The sequence below is a fragment of the Bufo gargarizans genome, chromosome 5 (assembly GCF_014858855.1).
Source record: "Bufo gargarizans isolate SCDJY-AF-19 chromosome 5, ASM1485885v1, whole genome shotgun sequence".
In the NCBI taxonomy this organism is placed as follows: Eukaryota; Metazoa; Chordata; class Amphibia; order Anura; family Bufonidae; genus Bufo; species Bufo gargarizans.
In genome coordinates, this window is record NC_058084.1 from 342,183,561 (window position 1) to 342,210,367 (window position 26,807).

Consider the following 26,807-nt stretch of genomic DNA (forward strand, 5'->3'; position numbering starts at 1 on the left):
CCAATCACTAACTCGCAGGATTTCTCCCACAGGCTATACCATTTTGTAGCCATTTCCACTGATCAGTCTCTTGTACTGGGCTTCTGGCCCTTTAAATCCTGCACTGTTTGCACCACAGAAAAGAAAAATGTCCAGATTAACACCAGCAGTCTCTGCTCCTGCAAACTAGCAGGCTTCCGGCCCTTTAAATCACTGCACAGCAACCCAGCAATTCCTTGGCAACATTCAGCAGCACCTGCTCTTTTCCATCAGGTCGTTGCCCTTAGCAACCACGTTGGCTTTTTACTTTTCAGCACGGACATGTGCCCGCATCCGACACCATCTGTAGGGGATTAGCTCTTTTCCAGGGGTTGCAAACACACGCTTCTTCACAGACACCAGGATTTAGGGGCCAAACTGTGCTTTATTGTGGCACACGGCATAAAGAAAAACACACAAAGCCAAAATAAAATACCTTGCCCGTCAGGGCCCTATCTAAACACATAGGTTTCCCTGACTCACCTAAAGCGTAACACAGTTCACATGCGTGATGAGATGCGTCTTTCCCAGCCCAACCTCCAGCAGCCTCCAGGCTGCTCCCACAACAATGTCTCCTTGGGGATAGGGGTCTCTGAGCCCTCCCGGCTCAGACCACACAGCGCCACTCCAGCCTTCTGTGTGCAAGTCCCCATCCCCTCTCACTCTGAGGATTCCTTTATCCCCAGGTGATTACTGCACCTGGTCTTTCTTCAGACCTGGTGATTCTGGGGGAAGACACAGCAAATCCTGCCATATATCTCCCCTAACAACCATGAGGCATGTCACTGCCTCACACAGAGAATCAGACAATTCTGGATCTGTTTTTAATAATACCCAATATTTGGCAATAATAATTGAGAATTGTATTTGCTTGCGTGTCATACGTGCCTATAATGCAGAGATAGGATACATTATCCCTTCCCAGATTTTTCTTAGAGAAGGGGACCTCTAGGGTGTGTCTTCGCATGTTTATAGGCTGATCGTATGTATCGGCTATCCTTTCACTTTGAATCTATCAGCTTCATAGATTCATTCACACAGGACTCCTTTCCAAAGCAGTTTCTACCCAGGATATTTCTTATTAAGGGATAAGGGCTGTATAGTCATAGCCATCTTGATGGCGTTATTGCATATTGCATTGACTAAGAATTTTTTCCAGTTTGGATCGGATTTTTACTCACAGTTGCAGGGGACTTCGATGGAGTCCCCTGCAGCAGCAAGTTTACCTAATGTATTCATGTAATTCTTAGAACAATGTCACACCTGTGAGTGTCCACACGCCTCAAACATTCTCATGTGGGAGAGGTATGTTGGCAACGTATTTCTGCTGTGGACTGGTAGTGAGATGGTTGATAAATTTGTGGCCAGAGGATATAATAGAGATGGATTTGTACAGCTAGCGCAGGAGGTTGGTGAAATGGATAGGGAAGTACTGTTAAAAAAGATAAGTATGAATGAAAAGGATAATAAAATCTGGTTCTGTTCCACCTACGATTCATGAGCTGCGTTAATTAGAGGAGTGGTTTGGATACATTGGCATGTACTATCCCAGGATAGCTTGTTTGGAGCTTGTTTTAACCACTTCAGCCCCGCTAGGTGAAACCCCCTTCATGACCAGGCCACTTTTTACACTTCTGCACTACACTCCTTTCACCGTTTATCGCTCGGTCATGCAACTTACCACCCAAATGAATTTTACCTCCTTTTCTTCTCACTAATGGAGCTTTCATTTGGTGGTATTTTATTGCTGCTGACATTTTTACTTTTTTTGTTATTAGTCAAAATGTAACGATTTTTTTGCAAAAAAATGACATTTTTCACTTTCAGCTGTGAAATTTTGCAAAAAAACCGACATCCATATATAAATTTTTCGCTAAATTTATAGTTCTACATGTCTTTGATAAAAAAAAAATGTTTGGGCAAAAAAAAAAATGGTTTGGGTAAAAGTTATAGCATTTACAAACTATGGTACAAAAATGTGAATTTCCGCTTTTTGAAACGGCTCTGATTTTCTGAGCACCTGTCATGTTTCCTGAGGTTCTACAATGCCCAAACAGTAGAAAAACCCCACAAATGACCCCATTTCGGAAAGTAGACACCCTAATGTATTCGCTGATGGGCATAGTGAGTTCATAGAACTTTTTATTTTTTGTCGCAAGTTAGCGGAAAATGATGATGATTTTTTATTTATATTTTTTTCTTACAAAGTCTCATATTCCACTAACTTGCGACAAAAAATAAAAAATTCTAGGAACTCACCATGCCCCTCACAGAATACCTTGGGGTGTCTTCTTTCCAAAATGGGGTCACTTGTGGGGTAGTTATACTGCCCTGGCTATTTAGGGGCCCATATGTGTGAGAAGAACTTTGCAATCAAAATGTGTAAGAAATGACCGGTGAAGGTGCACTTTGGAATATGTGCCCCTTTGCCCACCTTGGCAGCAAAAAAGTGTCACACATGTGGTATCGCCGTACTCAGGAGAAGTTGGGGAATGTGTTTTGGGGTGTCATTTTACATATACCCATGCTGGGTGAGAGAAATATCTTGGCAAAAGACAACTTTTCCCATTTTTTTATACAAAGTTGGCATTTGACCAAGATATTTTTCTCACCCAGCATGGGTATATGTAAAATGACACCCCAAAACACATTCCCCAACTTCTCCTGAGTACGGCGATACCAGATGTGTCACACTTTTTTGCTGCCAAGGTGGGCAAAGGGGCACATATTCCAAAGTGCACCTTTCGGATTTTGCAGGCCATTTTTTACACATTTTGATTGCAAGGTACTTCTCACACATTTGGGCCCCTAAATTGCCAGGGCAGTATAACTACGCCACAAGTGACCCCATTTTGGAAAGAAGACACCCTAAGGTATTCCGTGAGGGGCACTGCGAGTTCCTAGAATTTTTTATTTTTTGTCACAAGTTAGCGGAAAATGATAATTTTTTTTTTTTTTCTCTTTTTTCCTTACAAAGTCTCATATTCCACTAACTTGCGACAAAAAATTAAAAATTCTAGGAACTCACCATGCCCCTCACGGAATACCTTGGGGTGTCTTCTTTCCAAAATGGGGTCACTTGTGGCGTAGTTATACTGCCCTGGCAATTTAGGGGCCCAAATGTGTGAGAAGAACTTTGCAATCAAAATCTGTAAAAAATGACCGGTGAAATCCGAAAGGTGCACTTTGGAATATGTGCCCCTTTGCCCACCTTGGCATCAAAAAAGTGTCACACATCTGGTATCGCCGTACTCAGGAGAAGTTGGGGAATGTGTTTTGGGGTGTCATTTTACATATAACCATGCTGGGTGAGAGAAATATCTTGGGAAAAGACAACTTTTCCCATTTTTTTATACAAAGTTGGCATTTGACCAAGATATTTTTCTCACCCAGCATGGGTATATGTAAAATGACACCCCAAAACACATTCCCCAACTTCTCCTGAGTACGGCGATACCAGATGTGTGACACTTTTTTGCTGCCAAGGTGGGCAGAGGGGCACATATTCCAAAGTGCATCTTTCGGATTTTGCAGGGCATTTTTTACACATTTTGATTGCAAAGTTCTTCTCACACATTTGGGCCCCTAAATTGCCAGGGCAGTATAACTACCCCACAAGTGACCCCATTTTGGAAAGAAGACACCCCAAGGTATTCCGTGAGGGGCATGGCGAGTTCCTAGAATTTTTTATTTTTTGTCGCAAGTTAGTGGAATATGAGACTTTGTAAGGAAAAAAGAAAAAAAATGAAAAATCATCATTTTCCGCTAAATTGTGACAAAAAATAAAAAATTCTAGGAACTCGCCGTGCCCCCCACGGAATACCTTGGGGTGTCTTCTTTCCAAAATGGGGTCACTTGTGGCGTAGTTATACTGCCCTGGCAATTTAGGGGCCCAAATGTGTAAGAAGTACCTTGCAATCAAAATGTGTAAAAAATGGCCTGCAAAATCCGAAAGGTGCCCCTTTGCCCACCTTGGCTGCAAAAAAGTGTCACACATCTGGTATCGCCGTACTCAGGAGAAGTTGGGCAATGTGTTTTGGGGGGTCATTTTACATATACCCATGCTGGGTGAGAGAAATATCTTGGCAAAAGACAACTTTCCCATTTTTTTATACAAAGTTGGCATTTGACCAAGATATTTATCTCACCCAGCATGGGTATATGTAAAATGACACCCCAAAACACATTCCCCAACTTCTCCTGAGTACGGCGATACCAGATGTGTGACACTTTTTTGCAGCCTAGATGCGCAAAGGGGCCCAAATTCCTTTTAGGAGGGCATTTTTAGACATTTGGATCCCAGACTTCTTCTCACGCTTTCGGGCCCCTAAAAAGCCAGGGCAGTATAAATACCCCACATGTGACCCCACTTTGGAAAGAAGACACCCCAAGGTATTCAATGAGGGGCATGGCGAGTTCCTAGAATTTTTTTTTTTTTTGCATAAGTTAGCGGATATTGATTTTTCTTTGTTTTTTTTCTCACAAAGTCTCACTTTCCGCTAACTTAGGACAAAAATTTCAATCTTTCATGGACTCAATATGCCCCTCACGGAATACCTTGGGGTGTCTTCTTTCCGAAATGGGGTCACATGTGGGGTATTTATACTGCCCTGGCTTTTTAGGGGCCCTAAAGCGTGAGAAGAAGTCTGGAATATAAATGTCTAAAAATGTTTACGCATTTGGATTCTGTGAGGGGTATGGTGAGTTCATGTGAGATTTTATTTTTTGACACAAGTTAGTGGAATATGAGACTTAGTAAGAAAAAACAAAAACAAAAACAAACAAAAAATGTCCGCTAACTTGTGCCAAAAAAATGGCTGAATGGAGCCTTACCAGGGGGGGAGTGATCAATGACAGGGGGGTGATCAATGACAGGGGGGTGATCAATGACAGGGGGGTGATCACCCATATAGACTCCCTGATCACCCCCCTGTCATTGATCACCCCCCCTGTAAGGCTCCATTCAGACATCCGCATGATTTTTTACGGATCCATGGATACATGGATCGGATCCACAGAACGCATGCGGACGTCTGAATGGAGCCTTACAGGGGGGTGATCAATGACAGTGGGTGATCAGGGTAATCAGGGTGATCACCCCCCTGTCACTGATCACCCCCCCGTAAGGCTCCATTCAGACATCCGCATGATTTTTTACGGATCCATGGATACATGGATCGGATCCACAGAACGCATGCGGACGTCTGAATGGAGCCTTACAGGGGGGTGATCAATGACAGTGGGTGATCAGGGTAATCAGGGTGATCACCCCCCTGTCACTGATCACCCCCCCGTAAGGCTCCATTCAGACATCCGCATGATTTTTTACGGATCCATGGATACATGGATCGGATCCACAGAACGCATGCGGACGTCTGAATGGAGCCTTACAGGGGGGTGATCAATGACAGGGGGTGATCAGGGTAATCAGGGTGATCACCCCCCTGTCACTGATCACCCCCCCTGTAAGGCTCCATTCAGACATCCGCATGATTTTTTACGGATCCATGGATACATGGATCGGATCTACAGAACGCATGCGGACGTCTGAATGGAGCCTTACAGGGGGGTTATCAATGACAGGGGGTGATCAGGGTAATCAGGGTGATCACCCCCCTGTCACTGATCACCCCCCCGTAAGGCTCCATTCAGACATCCGCATGATTTTTTCGGATCCATGGATACATGGATCGGATCCACAGAACGCATGCGGACATCTGAATGGAGCCTTACAGGGGGGTTATCAATGACAGGGGGTGATCAGGGTAATCACCCCCCTGTCACTGATCACCCCCCCTGTAAGGCTCCATTCAGACATCCGCATGATTTTTTACGGATCCATGGATACATGGATCGGATCCACAGAACGCATGCGGACGTCTGAATGGAGCCTTACAGGGGGGTTATCAATGACAGGGGGTGATCAGGGTAATCAGGGTGATCACCCCCCTGTCACTGATCACCCCCCCTGTAAGGCTCCATTCAGACATCCGCATGATTTTTTACGGATCCATGGATACATGGATCGGATCCACAGAACGCATGCGGACGTCTGAATGGAGCCTTACAGGGGGGTGATCAATGACAGGGGGTGATCAGGGTAATCACCCCCCTGTCACTGATCACCCCCCTGTAAGGCTCCATTCAGACGTCCGCATGATTTTTACGGATCCATGGATACATGGATTGGATCCGTAAAAATCATGCGGACGTCTGAATGGAGCCTGACAGGGGGGTGATCAATGACAGGGGGGTGATCAATGACAGGGGGTGATCAGGGAGTGTATATGGGTGATCACCCGCCTGTCATTGATCACCCCCCTGTAAGGCTCCATTCAGACGTCCGCATGATTTTTACGGATCCATGGATACATGGATCGGATCCGTAAAAATCATGCGGACGTCTGAATGGAGCCTGATAGGGGGGTGATCAATGACAGGGGGTGATCAGGGAGTGTATATGGGTGATCACCCGCCTGTCATTGATCACCCCCCTGTAAGGCTCCATTCAGACGTCCGCATGATTTTTACGGATCCATGGATACATGGATCGGATCCGTAAAAATCATGCGGACGTCTGAACGGAGCCTGACAGGGGGGTGATCAATGACAGGGCGGTGATCAATGACAGGGGGGTGATCAGGGAGTTTATATGGGGTGATCAGGGGTTTATAAGGGGTTAATAAGTGACGGGGGGGTGTAGTGTAGTGTAGTGTGGTGTTTGGTGGGACTGTACTGACCTACCTGTGTCCTCTGGTGGTCGATCCTAACAAAAGGGACCACCAGAGGACCAGGTAGGAGGTATATTAGACGCTGTTATGAAAACAGCGTCTAATATACCTGTTAGGGGTTAAAAAATTCGGATCTCCAGCCTGCCAGCGAGCGATCGCCGCTGGCAGGCTGGAGATCCACTCGCTTACCTTCCGTTCCTGTGAGCGCGCGCGCCTGTGCGCGCGCGTTCACAGGAAATCTCGGCTCTCGCGGGAGGACGCGTATATGCGTCCACCCAGAAGAGCAGGACCGCCGGCAGGACGCAATCCTGCATACGGCGGTCCTGAGGTGGTTAAGGATAAGCCCCTCCCCCCCTCTTTATTTATAGAAAATGTAGATCTTTAGCTAATCAATTAATCAAAGCAGATATAGCTCCAAAAATCAAAAAACACAGACAAATGTTTCTGTCTGCTAGGAAGCGTGGGGCATTTTGTCTGGGGTGTGAGAATTGTAATGCCATTATCAAAGAGGATTATGTATTGCATCCACTTCAGGGTTTTAAAATTCACATAAAGGGGTTTCATATTTGTGAAAGAATGTAATATTCATGTTGAAGTGTTCCTTCGTGAAAGTGTAGGTAGGACAAACTTCTAGACCAGTAAAGGAGAGACTAAATGAACATTGGTCTGCTATAAGAAAGAACTGCAGCATATGGGTGTCGATTTGAAACGCGTGTCGGGGTGTGCAGTCTTCCTGTGGATTTGCTACCTTTAACACACGGTGTGTGACCTTACCTTTTCAAACCGCCTGTTTGATGTATTTTCTTGCGGTTTTTGCCTTCTGAACTGACATTCACTATGTCTTTTCACTACTTTCTGTAGCTTGCACATGCACTTTACTATTTGCTGCATTTGGCTATATATATATATATATATATATATATATATATACTCTAAGACCCACATTGGAGAGTTGCCATCTCTTTTCTTGCTTACATTTTAGCATGCACTTGCACTTTATATTTGATGCTACTATTTGTACTCTCATCAATAGTGGATACTCTTTTAATATATATCTTATATGGTAGTCTTTTTATTTATAGGAGCTTACACTTAGGTCACTTACCTTCTTATATTGTTGTACCTTATAAACTCTCCCAGGATTGTACTGCACTTTTTGCATTTGTCTGTCATCTCTTTGTAATTTTTTAACTATATACTCAATAAAATAATATTTTTAGCTTAGTAGTTCTCATTATTCAGATAATGCAGCATGCCCCCCCTTCCCCCCCAAGGTGATCCTGCCTATGGCCGCCTGTAAAAAATCAGGCCGGTCATCGATCACTTTGGGGCCAAATTTGTACAGGCCTATGCACCCGGAAAGGGAGGTCGCGGTTGATGAGTCTCTCATTGCTTTCAAGGGGAGACTCATTTTCCGCCAGTATGTTCCCTCTAAGCGGGCGAGGTATGACATGACGCTGTACAAACTTTGTGAGAGTACCTCAGGGTACACTTACAAGTTTCATGTGTACGAGGGGCGAGATTCCAGTTTTCAACTCCCAGAATGTCCCCCCCAATCTGAGTGTTAGCGGGAAACTTGTGTGGGACCTTATGCACCCACTGCTAGTTAAAGGTTACCACCTGTACGTGGATAACTTTTATACTAGTATCCCCTTGTTCCAGTCCCTTGCCGTCAGATCCACGTCCGCTTGTGGGACTGTGCAGAAAAATAAATGCGGCCTCCCTACCCACCCCCTCCAGGTACCTATCCCCAGGGGTGAGACCCGTGCCCTTACCAGTGAAAACCTGTTGCTGGTCAGATATAAGGACAAGAGGGATGTCCTTGTACTGTCCACAATTCATGGTAACGGCATCACCCCTGTTCCTGTGCGAGGTACGACAGCAACGATCCTCAAGCCCGATTGTATCGTCGACTACAATTGGTATATGGGAGGAGTTGATCTCTCTGATCAAGTCCTCAAGCCATATAACGCCATGCGCAAAACCCGGGCATGGTACAAGAAAGTTGCGGTCTACTTGGTACAGGTAGCCTTGTACAACTCTTTTGTGCTGTCCCAGAGCGCTGGCAACACAGGGACATTCCTTCAGTTCTATGAGGCAGTCCTCAAGGCCCTGATCTTTTCTGACCGGGAAAGAGCAGGCCGGAGTACCTCGGGAACTGGAGGCGCCTGGATCGTCCCTGGCCAACACTTTCCAGGTGTGGTCCCCCATACTGGAAAGATGGGACGGACCCCCAAAAAAGTGCAGAGTGTGTCACAGGAGGAGGATAAGGAAGGACACCAAAGTAGTGTGACACGTGTCCCGATCATCCGGGCCTCTGCATTGACGGTTGCTTCAGGGAGTACCACACTTCCATGGGGTATGACATTTATATCCCAATTTAGCCACTGACAATCGGATAAAAAAATGGTTCTCAGACTTGAGACACTAAAACAAAAAAATACATTTTCAAAAATATTATTTAGTAAAACTAAAATAAATTAAAAAAGTTGACATATTAGGTATCACCGCGTCTGTAATAATATGTTCTATAAAAATACCCGCACTAACACGGTCAAAAAAAAAATATAAAAATGGTGCAAAAAAGTTTTTTTTGTCACCTTGCATCACAAAAATTGAAATAGCAAGCGATCAAAAAGTCATACGCCCCCCAATAGTGCCAATAAAACCGTCCTCTCATCCAGCAAAAAATGACCCCCTACCTAAGATAATTGGCTAAAAACAAAAAAAAAATTACTCTTAGGCCTCTTTCACACGGGCGTGAGTTTTTTTGCCCGGATAAGAGCCGGGTGCGTCGCGGGAAAATGCGCGATTTTCCCGTGCGAGTGCAAAACATTGTCATGCGTTGCACTCGCGTGAGAAAAATCGCGCATGTTTGGTACCCAAACCCATTGGGATTGATGTTCTAAAGATTGTATTATTTTCCCTTATAACATGGTTATAAGGGAAAATAATAGCATTCTGAATACAGAATGCATAGTAAACCAGCGCTAGAGGGGTTAAAAAAAATAAAAAATAATTTAACTCACCTTAGTCCACTTGCTCGCGAAGCCGGCATCTCCTTGTGCCTCCTCTGCTGATGAACAGGACCTGGGGTGAGCTGCTCCATTAAATACAGGTTAAGGACCTTCGATGACGACACTCCGGTCATCACATGGTACGTCACATGATCTTTTACCATGGTGATTCACCATGGTAAAAGACCATGTGATGACCGGAGTGACGTCATCGAAGGTCCTTAAGCTCTATTTAATGGAGCAGCTCACCCCAGGTCCTGTTCATCAGCAGAGGAGGCACAAGGAGATGCCGGGCTTCGCGAGCAAGTGGACTAAGGTGAGTTACATTTTTTATTTTTTATTTTTAACCCCTCTAGCGCTGGTTTACTATGCATTCTGTATTCAGAATGCTATTATTTTCCCTTATAACCATGTTATAAGGGAAAATAATAATGATCGGGTCTCCATCCCGATCGTCTCCTAGCAACCGTGCGTGCAAATCGCATGGCATCCGTACTTGCTTGCGGATGCCATCCGATTTTCACACACCCCATTCATTTCTATGGGGCCTGCGTCACGTCGAAATCGGACAATATAGAGCATGCTGCGATTTCAACTGAACGCACAAGTGATGCGTTAAAAACAGCGCTCATGTGCACAGCCCCATAGAAATGAATGGGTCAGGATTTAGTGCGGGTGCCATACGTTCGCCGCACGGATCGCACCCGCACGGAAAACTCGCCCGTGTGAAAGGGGCCTTAGACTATGGAGATACTAAAATGTTTTTTTTTTGGTTTATAAAAAGATAATATAGTGTAAAACATAAATAAATTTAAAAAAGTAGACATATTAGGTATCGCCGCGTCCGTAAGAATCTGCTCTATAAAAATACCCCCCCCCCCAACCCCTCAGATGAACACGGTCAAAAAAATAAAATAAAAACGGTGCCAAAAAAGCTATTTAAGGGTAAGGGTTAACAGCCAAACAAAACTAAATATTTATTACCCTCATTCTGCAGTTTACATAAACACCCCATATGTGGTCATAAACTGCTGTATGACCAAATGGCAGGGCGCAGAAGGAAAGGAACACCGTATGGTTTCTGGAAGGCAGATTTTGATGGCCTTTTATTTGGCACCATGTTCCATTTGAAGCCCCCCTGATGCACCCCTAGAGTAAAAACTCCATAAAAGCGACCCCATCTAAGAAACTACACCCCTCAAGGTATTCAAAACTGATTTTACAAACATCGTTAACCCTTTAGGTGTTCCAAGAGAGTTATTGGCAAATGGAGATGAAATTTCTAAATTTCTATTTCTGGTAAACTTGCCTCACAAAAATGTAATATAGATAAACCAAAAATCATATGTACCCTAAAAATAGTCCCAATAAAACTGCCACCTTATCCCATAGTTTCCAAAATGGGGTCACTTTTTGGAGTTTCTACTCTAGGGATGCATCAGGGGGGCTTCAAATAGGACATGGTGTAAATAAACCAGTCCAGCAAAATCTGCATTCCAAAAACCACACGGCGCACCTTTCCCTCTATGCCCTACTGTGTGCCCGTACAGTAGTTTACAGCCACATATGGGGTGTTTCTGCAAACTACAGAATCTGGGCAATAAATGAAGCATTTTGTTTGGCTTTTAACCCTTGCTTGGTTACTGGAAAAATGGATTAAAATGAAATTTGAGAATTAAATTTTTTGGGCAAGTTTTCCATCTTCATTTGCCTATAACTCTTGTGCAACACCTAAAGGGTTAACAAAGTTTGTAAAATCAGTTTTGAATACCTTGAGGGGTGTAGTTTCTTAGATGGGGTCACTTTTATGGAGTTTCTACTCTAGAGGTGCATCAGGGGGGCTTCAAATGGGACATGGTGTAAATAAACCAGTCCAGCAAAATCTGCCTTCCAAAACCATACGGCGCACCTTTCCCTCTACGCCCTACTGTGTGCCCGTACAGTAGTTGACGGCCACATATGGGGTGTTTCTGCAAACTACAGAATCGGGGCAATAAATATAGCATTTTGTTTGGCTGTTAACCTTTGATTTGTTACTGGAAAAAATGGATTAAAATGGAAAATTTGCAAAAAGATTTAAATTCGCAAATTTTATCCCCATTTGCCAATGACACTTGTGCAAAACCTAAAAGGTTAACAAAGTTTGTAAAATCAGTTTTGAATACCTTGAGGGGTGTAGTTTCATAGATTGGGTCACTTTTATGGAGTTTCTAGTCTAGGGGTGCATCAGGGGAGCTTCAAATGGGACATGGTGTAAATAAACCAGTCCAGCAAAATCTGCCTTCCAAAAACCATACGGCGCACCTTTCCCTCTATGCCCTACTGTGTGTCCGTACAGTAGTTTACGGCCACATATGGGGTGTTACTGCAAACTACAGAATCGGGGCAATAAATATAGCATTTTGTTTAGCTGTTAACCCTTGATTTGTTACTGGATAAAAAAGGATTAGAATGGAATATTTGCCAAAAAATTTAAATTCTCAAATTTAATTCCCATTTGCCAATAACTCTTGTGAAAAACCTAAAGGGTTAACAAAGTTTGTAAAATCAGTTTTGAATACCTTGAAGGGTGTAGTTTCTTAGATGGGGTCACTTTTATGGAGTTTCTACTCTAGGGGTTCATCAGGGGGGCTTCAAATGGGACATGGTGTAAATAAACAGGTTCAGCAAAATCTGCCTTCCAAAAACCATACGGCGCACCTTTCCCTCTACGCTCTACTGTGTGCCCGTACAGTAGTTTACGGCCACATATGGGGTGTTTCTGCAAACTACAGAATCGGGGCAATAAATATAGCATTTTGTTTGGCTGTTAACCCTTGATTTGTTACTGGAAAAAATGGATTAAAATGGAAAATTTGCAAAAAGATTTAAATTCGCAAATTTTATCCCGATTTGCCAATGACACTTGTGCAAAACCTAAAGGGTTAACAAAGTTTGTAAAATCAGTTTTGAATACCTTGAGGGGTGTAGTTTCTTAGATGGGGCCACTTTTATGGAGTTTCTACTCTAGAGGTGCATCAGGGGGCTTTAAATGGGACATGGTGTAAATAAACCAGTCCAGCAAAATCTGCCTTCCAAAAACCATACGGCACACCTTTCCCTCTACGCCCTACTGTCTGCCCGTACAGTAGTTTACAGCCACATATGGGGTGTTTATGCAAACTACAGAATCGGGGCAATAAATATAGCATTTTGTTTAGCTGTTAACCCTTGATTTATTACTGGGAAAAAAATGGATTAAAATGGAAAATTTGCCCAAAAATTTAAATTCTCAAATTTTATCCCGATTTGCCAATGATGCTTGTGCAAAACCTAAAGGGTTAACAAAGTTTGTAAAATAAGTTTTGAATACCTTGAGGGGTGTAGTTTCTTAGATGGGGTCACTTTTATGGCGTTTCTAGTCTAGGGGTGCATTAGGGGGGCTTCAAATGGGACATGGTGTAAATAAACCAGTCCAGCAAAATCTGCCTTCCAAAAACCATACGGCGCACCTTTCCCTCTATGCCCTACTGTGTGTCCGTACAGTAGTTTACGGCCACATATGGGGTGTTACTGCAAACTACAGAATCGGGGCAATAAATATATCATTTTAGTTAGCTGTTAACCCTTGCTTTGTTACTGGATAAAAAAGGATTAGAATGGAATATTTGCCCAAAAATTGAAATTCTCAAATTTCATTTCCATTTGCCAATAACTCTTGTGCAACACCTAAAGGGTTAACAACGTTTGTAAAATCAGTTTTGAATACCTTGAGGGATGTAGTTTTTAGAATGGGGTCATTTTGGGGTGGTTTCTATTATGTAAGCCTCACAAAGTGACTTCAGACCTGAACTGGTACCTAAAAATTTGGTTTTTGAAAATTTCAGAAAAATTTCAAGATTTACCTCTAGACTTCTAAGCCTTGTAACGTCCCCAAAAACTCAAATGTCATTCCCAAAATTATCCAAACATGAAGTAAACATATGGGGAATGTAAGGTAATAACAATTTTTTGAGGTATTGCTATGTATTATAGAAGAAGAGAAATTGAAACTTGGAAATTTTCAACTTTTTCAGAATTTTGGGTAAATTTGGTATTTTTTCACAAATAAAAATCATATTTTTTTTTTTACTTAATATTACCACTGTCATGAAGTACAATATGTGACGAAAAAAACTATCTCAAAATGGCCTGGATAAGTAAAAGCGTTTTAAAGTTATCACCACTTAAAGTGACACTGGTCGGATTTGCAAAAAATGGCCTGGTCCTAAAGGTGAAATAAGAAGGACAGTATTAGAAGAGGTTATGTGCAGGGACAGTACTCTTGAGGAGACAAGGCTACTACAGAGAGAAGTGTATTGGATAGTAAAACTTGATGCTTTAGGCTTGGGGCTAAATGAGAATTGTAGCCGTAATGTGTTTCTATAGGACTATATTTGGAAGCATGCTGTAATTAGAGCTGTTTAATCAACTGCTATGATAGAAGGCAGTGCTTATTTAATGGAGATCAGCAGACTAGCACTCATGCTTGACAAAGGGGGTAGACCCCCTGAAACGTAGCTACATTCTTGCTAGGTACTACATGTGCTGAACCTCAAAAAGGACATTAAGTATGGACTTTTATACAATTATATGTGCTTTTGATATAAAAAGAAAACTTGGTTCCTTGGTTGAACTTGATGGACTTTTGTCTTATTTCAACTGTATTAACTATGTAACTAATTGTGTTTTAGTGCAGTTTTTTACTTGAAGTGTGAATTAGTGTCGAGTTGGGATATCGATGTTGGTGGTCCTGTTGTGCTATTGATTGACTGTGCCACCAACTATTGTATGAAGGGCTGTATTACACCAACCAATTTCTGGCCAATGAGAGTAATAGTTGGTATTATATAACAAAAGATCTGTGCGTGTAAACGGCCATCTGACCAATGATTGGTAAGAAAATCTGTCATATAATATGTTGGTATAATACTACCCTAAGGCCTCTTTCACACTGGCGAGATTTCCGTGCAGCTGCAATGCATGAGATGAACGCATTGCACCCGCACTGAATCAGGACCCATTCATTTCTATGGGGCTGTGCACACGAGCAGTGATTTTCACGCATCACTTGTGTGCGCAGCCCGGCTTCTCTTCTGTCTTTTTCTTTGATGATCAGGAGGAAAAGGACCTGTGGTGATGTCACTGCACTCATCACAGGTCCTTTTCCTCAAAGAAGAAGAAAGAAGAGAAGCCGGCTGTGCGAACAAGTGGATTAAGGTGAGTTAAATTTACATTTTATTTTTTTAACCCCTCCATCACTATTTTACCTAGCATTCTGTATTAAGAATGCTATTATTTTCCCTTATAACCATGTTATAAGGGAAAATAATAAAATCTGAACAACACCTAACCCAAACCCGAACTTCTGTGAAGTCCAGGTGCATGTTTGGGTAACAAACATGCCGATTTTTCTCACATGCGTGCAAAACGCATTAAAATGCTTTGCACTCACGCGGAAAAAAAATGTGCATTTTCCCGCTACGCACCCGCAATCCTATCTGGCCCAAATCCTGTGTGAAAAAGGCCTAAGGGTGAAAATTATTCCATCTCAATAAACTGTTGCTTGCCCTATCCTTACTGTATAAAGTTGTCTGAAAACTACTTGTCATCACCTTTATAAATATAAACTCAGGATAGGGCATCAATATCAGATTATGGCAAAGCAGCAGCAGAGCAGGAAGAGAGACGGGAAACAGCACGTGCACACTATGTGCAGTCTCCTCATTCAGCTCATCGGCAGGGGTGTCGGGTGTCGAACCCCCGCAGATCTGATATTGATTACCTATCCTAGGTCATCAATATCAAAAGCCCGGAGAACCCCTTTAACAAAATACAGATCAGTATTAAAAGTCTCTCTGTAATATAGTATACAGTATGTTCCGCATCTAGATATGCTTCCACAATACTGCACGACCACCGAGGACATTGTTCCCTATTATCTCTAATCTTTATGTTCTTAGTCGTAATGACACCTCAGCACACGTTTAAATTGAACGGCTTTTGTGGGTGCTCGTCTCCTGTTACCTCCTTCCACCCGCGGAGTGAGATTATAGCTTTAAATAAGTTTTTCAGAAACAGCACACCGATGTAGTTTGTAATTCAACCTTTATTTACCAGTGGTACATTCTCAAGTTATTTTATGACATTTATTGCTATCTGCAACGTTTCGGGCCCATTCGGTGCCCTTTGTAAAGCTATAAATGCAAAAATAAACACAGGACAATATAATTAAAAACAGAAAGGAAAAAATTCATATACACATCAATAGGAATTCATATATATACATATATCTCAATTCTCATGAAACATATTATATTATTGCTCCTTGATAGATGGGAATTTCATCCGTGATTTGACTATTTTTTCAATAAATCATTCATAATTCATATCCTTCAAAGGACTGTAGCTCATATGTGAGTGCTAAGTTAATATCAATTACTAGCATGATTTATGCTTTGATGGTAGACACTGCTGTGAATGATGGCTCTTTTATGCAGCAACAGGTGCATGAGGTTCAGATGAGGTTTTATATTAAATGAAAAGAAGAGCGGAAGGATACTAGCATCAAAGAGGGGGGGGGGGGGGGCATCGATGGGGACGCATGTTTTGACAAGTTGGTAAGGCTGATTAGTCAGCCTGCATTTGTGGGAGGGGCGGAGGCTCTTCATATACGAGCCACACCCTCACTCACAGGTGTGTGTTTTCAGGTGCCATTAGCACACACTAGGTTCTCTGGTGGTAGGATTCTTTCTTTGCAGCATGGAGCTTGTTATTTTGCTCTCTGCTACCGTAGCATGCACGCACCATATTACGTAAGTAGGTTGGGCCGGGGCCGTCTCTCCAGGCCGGTTGGATCCGACTTTGCTAGCGAACGGGAGGCTTCGCCTCAGAATCTGCTACCTCAGGTTTGCTCGTTTGGGCCTAAATACTTCCATTTGCTTTTCATTTTTGTTTGTTGGTAATAAGAGTTGGTTCCTATAAATCTTTGCTTCGTTCGTCTCGTATGAAAAGTTTCTTTACAGCAATCCGGCTGAAGTAGGAGTTACCCGGGCTGCACCTGACGTCATGTTTGGAGATCGGACGCAGCGTTTATTGTTTAGGCCTTTTGCTGTAGCTGTTCCTTGCCATGTGTCTCCCCCCCTTTCCCCCCCGCTACCACTATCTTTAAACTTCATGTATTTCACTTTCGTAAGCCGTGTACTGGCGTGGGCTCCCCAGGATACAGCAAAGTCACAGACATGGAAGCAACACTGACACCAGCTTTATATGCAAGAATATAAACTTTACTTTGGAAACAGTATTAACACAAGTACAAACAGTATAAGTAATACCCCAGGCCCACAGTCACCATCCCTGTCCGAGGGACAGGCCTAGCATGCTGGCGTACACAGCAGAGCCTACAAGTCGTACTGAGCCGCTATAGAGTACACACCTAACCGGTGGCAGACGCTGCAGAGCCTGCAAGTCAATTACTGCGCTGCAGTCCAGTACAGTAAGGCCTAACAAAGCTATAACCCTATCTAACTAGCTATACAAGGCCTAGGCTAGTCTCTGTTACTTTAGGCGCCAAACAGTGAAGTACAATTGGTAATCAGGTGTACTGACCTGCGTCCGTTCTGGGCCCTAGGATGCCGCGTACCCGGGATGGCCACCAAGCTCTCAGCAACCGTGCGGCCTTGCTTGATGCTAAGGTTTTCTGTCCATACACTGGAACTGGTCTTCCTGGGACAACCTCTCTTTTAAAGTGCTGGATACAGACAGGGGACAGCAGATACTCTTCTTCCTTTGAGTGTCCATTCACTGCCGGACATACGCAAGCTAGGATGGAATCGGATTCAGTCCCTCACAGCACAATCCTTCCACCATGTCAGATCAACACTTACTGGTTCACACAGAAGCATGCTGACTGTGCTGCAAAACAGCGGCCTCTAGTGCCCGGAATGCCAAATGACAGCTCCAATACAATGTAAACAAAAATATACAGGCAGAGCTTATCCACAATCTCACACTTTCATGCTCTGCTGTTATCTTGAGCGGCATTTACACTTTCGGCTTTTATTTCATGTCTTATGCTGCATCCGCACGTCTTTACTGTCCTGCACTTTTCTACTCTTGGTTCGTATTCACTCAGATTGGTCTCACATTCAAGCTGTGCTCACCTGTTGGCTGTTACATCTCATTCCGTCCCCAGCCGACAGCCGGATCCGTATTACATGCCTGTTATTACATGTTGTATACTCGGCTTACAGCCATAGCTGCTACTGTTACTCCATTTTCATGCTCTGGACGCACCACCCTGGTGTTCCCACCTTGCTCCACTCACAACCAGAGCTGCGTTTATACCAATTTTCATGCTCTGCTTATGCCCAAAGTTGTGTTCACACTTCTACTGCTACACCAGGTCGCATACCCCACTCACCAAAGCCGCTTTCCATGTCTGCGGTCACATCAAGTTAATATTCCGTTCACATCCAAAGCTGCGTCTGCATGTCTGCTTTTCACATCTTGTCCTATACTCCTTTCACTACTAGAACTGCGTCCACATGTCTGCTTTCGCATCACGTCAATACTCTACTCACTTTCAGGTTGCATTTATACGTCTGCTTTATACCATGCTTTTCATACGCTACCCATACTCAGAGCTGCGCCTATACCATGTTTTTAGGTACCACTCATTTGTTGTTACATCATGTGTTGTACTCTGCTCCCACTCAAAGCTGCATTCTCCTGTTTATTGCTACATCATGGTTTTGCTCAATCTCACCGGGGCAGTCTGCACCCACCACTCTGGTACCTCTCTCCTGACAAACATAACTGCGTTCTTTTCAGGCTTACGTTCCCTTCCTCGGTGGTCTGTCACATTCCATAGGCCTAGTTTCTGTTTAATCCTGGTTCATATTCACTCAGACTGGTCTCCTTTTACTTCTGGTTTGTATTCACTCAGATTGGTCTCCTGCCCCAGTTCACCAAACAGCTCCTCAGCGGAGGTCATTGGGCCGATAGGAGTAAGTTTCCTGCTATGTTTTCACAAGCTGTTCATTTGTTTGTCACGATAAGAGACTTCTCTTAGCGAACTTGCAATGCCCCAGGCATTTCATGTTTACGTTTATGGTTTGCGGTGGTTAGTGTTTTATGTATGCATGTGCTTCGGATTACTAATGTCTATATTTTTAACGCCTGTTGGCAGTCATGTTCCTTAGGCCACCTTCTAGCCAATCCAATCATTCAAGTCGCTTCATATGCCATCAGGTCCGGCTTACGTTTTAATTGCTTATCGTCACCGCAATGTCATCCCTCTGGCTTCGGGGGCCCTATGACCGATCCGGCCTCATGGTTCCGGAAGCCCCTTGACCGCTTTTCATGTTTTGTTTGTTAAGGGTACGACATGGTTGTAGGCTGGTTAGTGTCCCAGGTTTCTGTTGGAGGTTATGCAAGTCCATGTCTTTGTCTTTCTAGGTTATCGAGTCCTGGTTGCTTACTAAACCCGTTGGGTTAAGGCCCAATCTTTTCTCCAGCCGTCCTTAATTCTAAGGTTCGCATCCCAGCGGCTGCCCGGCCCCATGGGGCCATGGTGGTTGCTTCAGCCCCATGGCTTCAGGGGTCTGACCAATGGTTGTCTGTCCACCTGTGCAGCTATGCTTTTGAATGACTCATATCTTTACTTGCTTGCCAGCTTATGTTATTAATTTTAGTTAATGTCCGTTATTATCTCCATTTTCTGTCACGTTTCCCTTCGTCTTTTCAGGTCATGCAGTTGAACTATTGGGGTCACCTTCCACGTCGGTCAGGTCTCGTTCCTAACGATATTTCGCCTTGCATGTTATTCAGGCCACGTAGTTTATCTTGGGTATCGCCTGCCACATCAGTCAGGCTCATAGTTTAATTCACGTGCACCTTATTCATGTCACTTTTCATAGTTATAATTTTCAAAAAAATAAAAAAAATAAAACTCGTCCCCATGGCTTTGCACTGCTTCGGCCCCATGGCTTCGGGGGCCCGACGACTGCTTCGGCCCCATGGCTTCGGGGGCCCGATGACGGCTTTGGGGGCCCGACGACTGCTTCGGCCCCATGGCTTCGGGGGCCCGACGTCTGCTTCGGCCCCATGGCTTTGGGGGCCCGACGACTGTTTTCAAACCTGCTGGGCTGATTGCCTGGTTGGTTGTCCATCTGGTGCATCTAGGCTGATTTGGCCCCTATGTATCGCACACATACCTGCTTCCCTAATTTCCTAATAATCCATGTTGATCGCTCCATGTTGCCCCATGGCTTCGGGGGCCCGACGACCTGCTTCGGCCCCATGGCTTCGGGGGCCCGACGACCTGCTTCGGCCCCATGGCTTCGGGGGCCCGACGACCTGCTTCGGCCCCATGGCTTCGGGGGCCCGACAACCTGCTTCGGCCCCATGGCTTCGGGGGCCCGACGACCTGCTTCGGCCCCATGGCTTCGGGGGCCCAGCGACCTGCTTTGGCCCCATGGCTTCGGGGGCCCGGCGACCTGTTTTGGCCCCATGGCTTCGGGGGGCCGACATCTGCTTCGGCCCCTTGGCTTCGGGGGCCCGACGACTGTTTTCAGTCCTGCTGGGCTGATTGCCTGGTTGGTTGTCCATCTGTGCATCTAGGCTGGCCCCTATGTATTGCATACATACCTGCTTCCCTAATTTCCTAATAATCCATGCTGATCGCTCCATGTTGATCCATGGCTTTGGGGGCTCGACGACTGCTTCGGCCCCATGGCTTCGGGGGCCCGACGACTGCTTCGGCCCCATGGCTTCGGGGGCCCGACGACTGCTTCGGCCCCATGGCTTCGGGGGCCCGACGACTGTTTTCAAACCTGCTGGACTGATTGCCTGGTTCGTTGTCCATCTGTGCATCTAGGCTGATTTGGCCCCTATGTATCGCATACATACCTGCTTCCCTAATTTCCTAATAATCCATGTTGATCGCTCATTTTATGTTTTGACCGCAAACTGGTCCGGTTCGCCCTACAGCATTATTGTCATGTCTTACGCAGATATTTTGTCTTTCTTTAATTGTTCATGCTTTCGTTCAGGTCCTGCCAGAGGAAGAACAAGTAGGGCAATTCGCTCTAGCATTTCAGTCTCTGATCGTAGTCGATCATATCTTGTCAACCAGGTCCCCGTGCAAAGTCTTTGCCTTTTTACCACGACCAGGAATTCATTTTCGCCAGTAGCTTCATTGCATTACATTCCCTCACTCATGGGAGGGCATAGACAGAATCTTGTATATTATGGCTTCATAGCTTCCTGCCCCACTAACCTCCGACTCCCTACAACCACGTTGAATCAGATTTTGGACAAGGTCCAGCATTTTCTCACGGTAGAAGATTCAGATAGTAGGTCGGTCTTCACGTCTCAAGCGTAAAAAACAGTTCTCAGGGGCGCAAAATAGAACAAAGCGCGGATAGCTGTTGTCTGGGTAACTATTCAAGGATTCTCTTCCTATCTACATGGTTCTTTTTGGCCCTCATTCCTGCATAGTCTAGGCAGTTAGGCTTTGGTCCCACGATCTCCTGACGCTAGGGCATTGCCAGTACTCGCACTAGAACCAAACTTTACAAGTTTCAGTTGGTTTATGATCCATTTCACAACGTATTCTCGGTCCTCCATTCCGCTTTGGTGCAGTATCCACAATATTGAGCATCATGTCTCTGGCCTTGTCATCCACAAGATGGGTTGTAGGTTTCCTACTGGTCTTGCCTCACATACCCCGAATTTTCGCTCTAGATCCCGGATGCCTTGCAGTTGGCTTGGGGATTAGTTTGTACATGCCATTCAAATTCCTTTTCTACCCTACTTGGCTTGGTTTTTGCCCACTTATAGGCCTACCCACGATCATGGCTTAGGGCACACAACAAGCCATTTAGTCAGGTCAGCTAAGACACGCCTAGCTGGGTTAGGTTGTTCCTGTTGTTTTCTCCCTAGGGTTCTTCGGATACCTCTTGGCCGTAGCCATGACCACAATTGATATTAACTTAGCACTCACATATGAGCTACAGTCCTTTGAAGGATATGAATTATGAATGATTTATTGAAAAAATAGTCAAATCACGGATGAAATTCCCATCTATCAAGAAGCAATAATATAATATGTTTCATGAGAATTGAGATATATGTATATATATATGAATTCCTATTGATGTGTATATGAATTTTTTCCTTTCTGTTTTTAATTATATTGTCCTGTGTTTATTTTTGCATTTATAGCTTGACAAAGGGCACCGAATGGGCCCGAAACGTTGCAGATAGCAATAAATGTCATAAAATAACTTGAGAATGTACCACTGGTAAATAAAGGTTGAATTACAAACTCTAATCTTTATGTGCCATTATAAACATACTTATCGGCATAATAGATGACTGCATTTTAAATCCGATAGTAATTTAGCACATAGTGTTTTATGTAGTATGTTGTTGCGATTATGCAGACGATTGTCGGGAGGGAAGCGTTCTTTCCCAGCAATCGCCTGCTCGTCAGCAGAGGTGACTGCTGCTATTACTTACAGAAATCTTCTCCACAGTATTGGGAACAGTGATCATTAATGCCATCACTTGTCCCTATACTGACTCTGTCAGCAGCCGATCATGATTAGACAGCCCAATCTGCCAGCAGAAAATGATTTTTAACCTCCTCCCAACCGCCTAACGCAGGGATGCGTCCTGCGGGCGGCCGGGTTATTCCTCCATGACGCATCAATGTGTCATCTCGCGAGAGCCGAGATTTTGCGTGAACGCGCGGGCGTTCACAGCGACACGCAGCTGAGAAGTTGATCTACAGCCTGCCAGCAGCGATCATTCACTGGCAGGCTGTAGATGCGATTATTTTTTAACCCAAAAAGGTATATTAGACGCTGTTTTGTTAACAGCGTCTAATATACCTGCTACCTGGTCCTCTGGTGGTCCCTTTTGCTTGGATCGACCACCAGAGGACACAGGCAGCTCTGTAAGTAGCACCTATCACCACACTACACTACATCCCCCCCTGTCACTTATTAACCCCTTATTAACCCCTGATCACCTCATATAGACTCCCTGATCACCCCCCTGTCATTGATCACCCCCTGTAAGTCTCCATTCAGACGTCCGCAAAACACGGACACCGGCAATGTGCTTTCTGCATTTTGCGGATCCGCACATTGCCAGAACTATATAGAAAATGCCTTTTCTTGTCCGCAATTGCGGACAAGAAAAGGACATGTTCTATAGGCTCTACAAAAAACGCAGTGTTCGCCCGATCAGGCCTGATCTTGTGCGCACACTTGCGTTTAGTCCGCCCCACCGCAGTGACAGAATTTTTTTTTTCTGATCACTGCAAAAACGCCGGAAAATCGCTGCGGCACTATAAAGATCACTTTTGAGGGGCATGGAGAGTTCATAGAAGATTTTTTTAGCGGAAATTCTTTTTTTTTTTTCTTTCAAAGTCTCATATTCCACTAACTTGTGCCAAAAAATAAAATCTTACATGAACTCGCCATACCCCTCACGGAATCCAAATGCGTAAAAATGCCCTGTGAAATCCTAAAGGTACTAATTGGAATTTGGGCCCCTTTTCGCATCTTGGCTGCAAAAAAGTGTCACACATGTGGTATCGCCGTACTCAGGAGAAGTTGGGGAATGTGTTTTGGGGTGTATTTTTACATATACCCATGCCTGATGAGAGAAATATCTCTGTAAATTGACAACTTTGTATAAAAAAAATGTAAAAAGTTGTCATTTACAGAGATATTGCTCACACACAGTATCGGTATATGTAAAAATGAACATGAATATACATGAACTCACCATACCCCTCACGGAATCCAAATGCGTTCCAGACTTTTTTTCACGCTTTAGGGCCCCTAAAATGCCAGGGCTGTATAAATACCCCATAAGTGACCCCATTTTGGAAAGAAGACAACCCAAGGTATTCCGTGAGGGGCATGGTGAGTTCCTAGAATATATATTTTTTTTTTTTGGCACAAGTTAGCGGAAAATGATTTTATTTTTTTTCTCTTACAAAATCATTTTCCGCTAACTTGTGCCAAAAAAGAAATATTCTAGGAACTCGCCATGCCCCTCACAGAATACCTTGGGGTGTCTTCTTTCCAAAATTGGGTCACATGTGGGGTATTTATACTGCCCTGAGTACTGAGATACCACATGTGTGATACTTTTTTGCAGCCTAGGTGCGTAAAGGGGCTGAAAGTCCAACAAGTACCTTTAGGCTTTACAGGGTTGCTCACAATTTAGCCCCGTTCAAAATGCCAGAACAGTAAACACACCCCACAAATGACCCCATTTCAGAAAGTAGACACCCCAAGGTATTCGCTGAGGGGCATATTGAGTCCATGAAAGATGAAACTTTTTGTAACAAATTAGCGGAAAGGGAGACTTTGTGAGAAAAAAAATCAATTTCCGCTAACTTGTGCAAAAAAATAACTTCTATGAACTCGCCATGCCCCTCACGGAATACCTAAAGTGTGAGAAGAAGTCTGGAATCCAAATGCCTAAAAATGCCCTCCTAAAAGATGCTCATTGGAATTTGGGCTCCTTTGCGCACCTAGGCTGCAAAAGTGTCACATATGTGGTATCGCCGTACTTAGGAGAAGTAGGGTAATGTGTTTTGTGGTGTATTTTTACATATACCCATGCTGGGTGAGAGAAATATCTCTGTAAAATGCCAACTTTGTATAAAAAAAAAAGGGAAAAGTTGTCTTTTAGAGAGATATTTATCTCACCCAGCATGGGTATCTGTAAAAATACACCCCAAAACACATTGCCCTACTTCTTCTGAGTACGGCGATACCACATGTGTGACACTTTTTTTGCAGCCTAGGTGCGTAAAAGGACCGAAAGTCCAACGAGTACCTTTAGGATTTTACAGGGCATTTTTTACGCATTTGGATTCCAAACTACTTCTCGCTCTTTAGGTCCCCTAAAATTCCAGGGCAGTATAAATACCCGACAAGTGACCCCATTTTGGAAAGAAGACACCCCAAAGTATTCTGTGAGGGGTATGGTGAGTTAATGTAAAATTTTATTTTTTGTCACAAGTTAGTGGAATATGAGACTTTGTAAGAAAAATAAAAAAATAAAAATTTAGAAAATCATTTTCCGTTAACTTGTGACAAAAAATAAAAACTTCCATGAAATCACTTTGCCGATCAGCGAATACCTTAGGGTGTCTACTTTCCGAAATTGGGTCATTTGTGGGGTGTTTCTACTGTCTGGGCATTGTAGAACCTCAGGAAACATGACAGGTGCTCAGAAAGTCAAAGTGCATTAATTCACATTTTTGCACCATAGTTTGTAAACGCTATAACTTTTACCCAAACCAATAGATATACACTTATGGCATTTTTTTTAATCAAAGACATGTAGAACAATACATTTAGAGAAAAATGTATATAGAAATGTCGTTTTTGGGCAAAAATTTCGGTCAATTTTGATTAATATAAAAAAAAAAGTAAAAATGTCAGCAGCAATGAAATACCACCAAATGAAAGCTCTATTAGTGAGAAGAAAAGGAGGTAAAATTAATTTGGGTGGTAAGTTGTATGACCGAGAAATAAACGGTGAAAGTAGTGTAGTGCAGAATTGTAAAAAGTGGTCTGGTCATTAAGGGGTTTTATGCTAGGGGGCAGGGGTGTATCTATCACAAGGCAAACAAGGCATTTGCCTAGGGCGGCACTTGAAAAGGGGGCGGCAAAATGCCTTGTTTGCTTAGTAATAGTTACACAATATGCAAAATATATTTTTTGCCCCTTGTCCGATCCTTCCGCATAGTGAAGGAGTTGAAAAACGTACTTTCTCCCCCTCCTGACTTCCTCCCAACCTCCCCTGCCTTTTGCATCCTCACGTTGCCGTCGTGACATCACATAGAGGTGGAGTCATGGGCCGGCAATGCTAGGGTGAGCCTTATCTTCTCCAAGTGCAGAGTGGATCCTGCACACAGTCACCGTGAACACTGAGGCCAGGCCCCGGCCACCAATGCACTGATCCCTGAGCCTGCTGTCTTCAAAAACTGTAAGTACTTAAATTACAGTAATTCACAAAAAATCAATTACTTAGTTGTTTTATGGGGTAAGGGGGTTGGGACCCATTGCGTGGTTAGAGGGGGGAGAATTAGGGAGGGATTAATACTGTACTAACTCTAGCTGCACATTGTTTTTTAACAAGGAAGGGGTGGGTCAAATTTATATTAGGGGGGGGGGTGCCCGAGTATAGTCTCGCCTAGGGCAGCACGAAACCAAGATACACCACTGCTAGGGGGGCTGAGGTGGTTAAAAAAGTTTAAAAATCTTGATTGCTCTTCATCTTCATCTGGTAATGAGTGGCAGTATTACACTGCCAGATCATCGCTAACGAACGTTAGCGATGATCTGGCAGACTATCTGACAGTGTAATAAAGCCTTTACCTTGTTTTATGAGCAGAGGTGAAATCTATAGTGTTGTGCTTATCTGTTACATCTGTAGGTTATTCATTGAAATATTTTGTGCCACTTTAGCCCCTGATGAACCTCCACAATTTGGATTGGGGGAAACTAGCTGGACTTTGTATATTTTTTATCTATAAGCTTTTTGTACTTATCAAGCTACTAATTGGTGACAGATGTGATTATTGTTTTGAAACCGACTGTGGGGGTCACAGTATGAGGGGCTGCTTCATTGAGGGGGATGCTGAATGAAGAGCTGAAACTCTGAGGTGGTCACTGTATGAGTGGTAACAGTACAAGGGGCTGGTGCTATTGCATGTATTAAAACATTATTTTTCTCAGCAATGTGGGCACATCTAAACATGGGACCAACACAGATGCCTTCAGCTGCCAAATGCACATGTAACAGGTCAGCCAGTTTCACAGGTACAAATCTGCTGACAGATACCCTTTAAAAGTATAGCAAAAGGAAACTATCCTCAGCTTTTGTTCATAAAAATTTGCCCAAAGGAGTTCCTCCTCTGATTTCCATATTCTGCTGCATATAAATTATTTAATCAGGTTTCCTCTAATTAATCGAACATGAT

The 26,807-nt window shown here is 43.8% G+C and overlaps 1 protein-coding gene across 1 annotated transcript in view; it reads left to right on the plus strand.

Annotated features, from left to right (window-relative positions):
* The first annotated feature begins 15,752 nt into the window (after positions 1–15,752).
* The window catches only part of LOC122939448 (cytidine monophosphate-N-acetylneuraminic acid hydroxylase-like), a 239,859-nt gene continuing 228,804 nt past the window's right edge, over positions 15,753–26,807 (plus strand). Inside the window, exon 1 of the mRNA XM_044295519.1 lies at positions 15,753–15,828. Within this exon, the coding sequence (XP_044151454.1) occupies positions 15,753–15,828 (76 nt within the window). The remainder of the gene's footprint in view (positions 15,829–26,807) is intronic.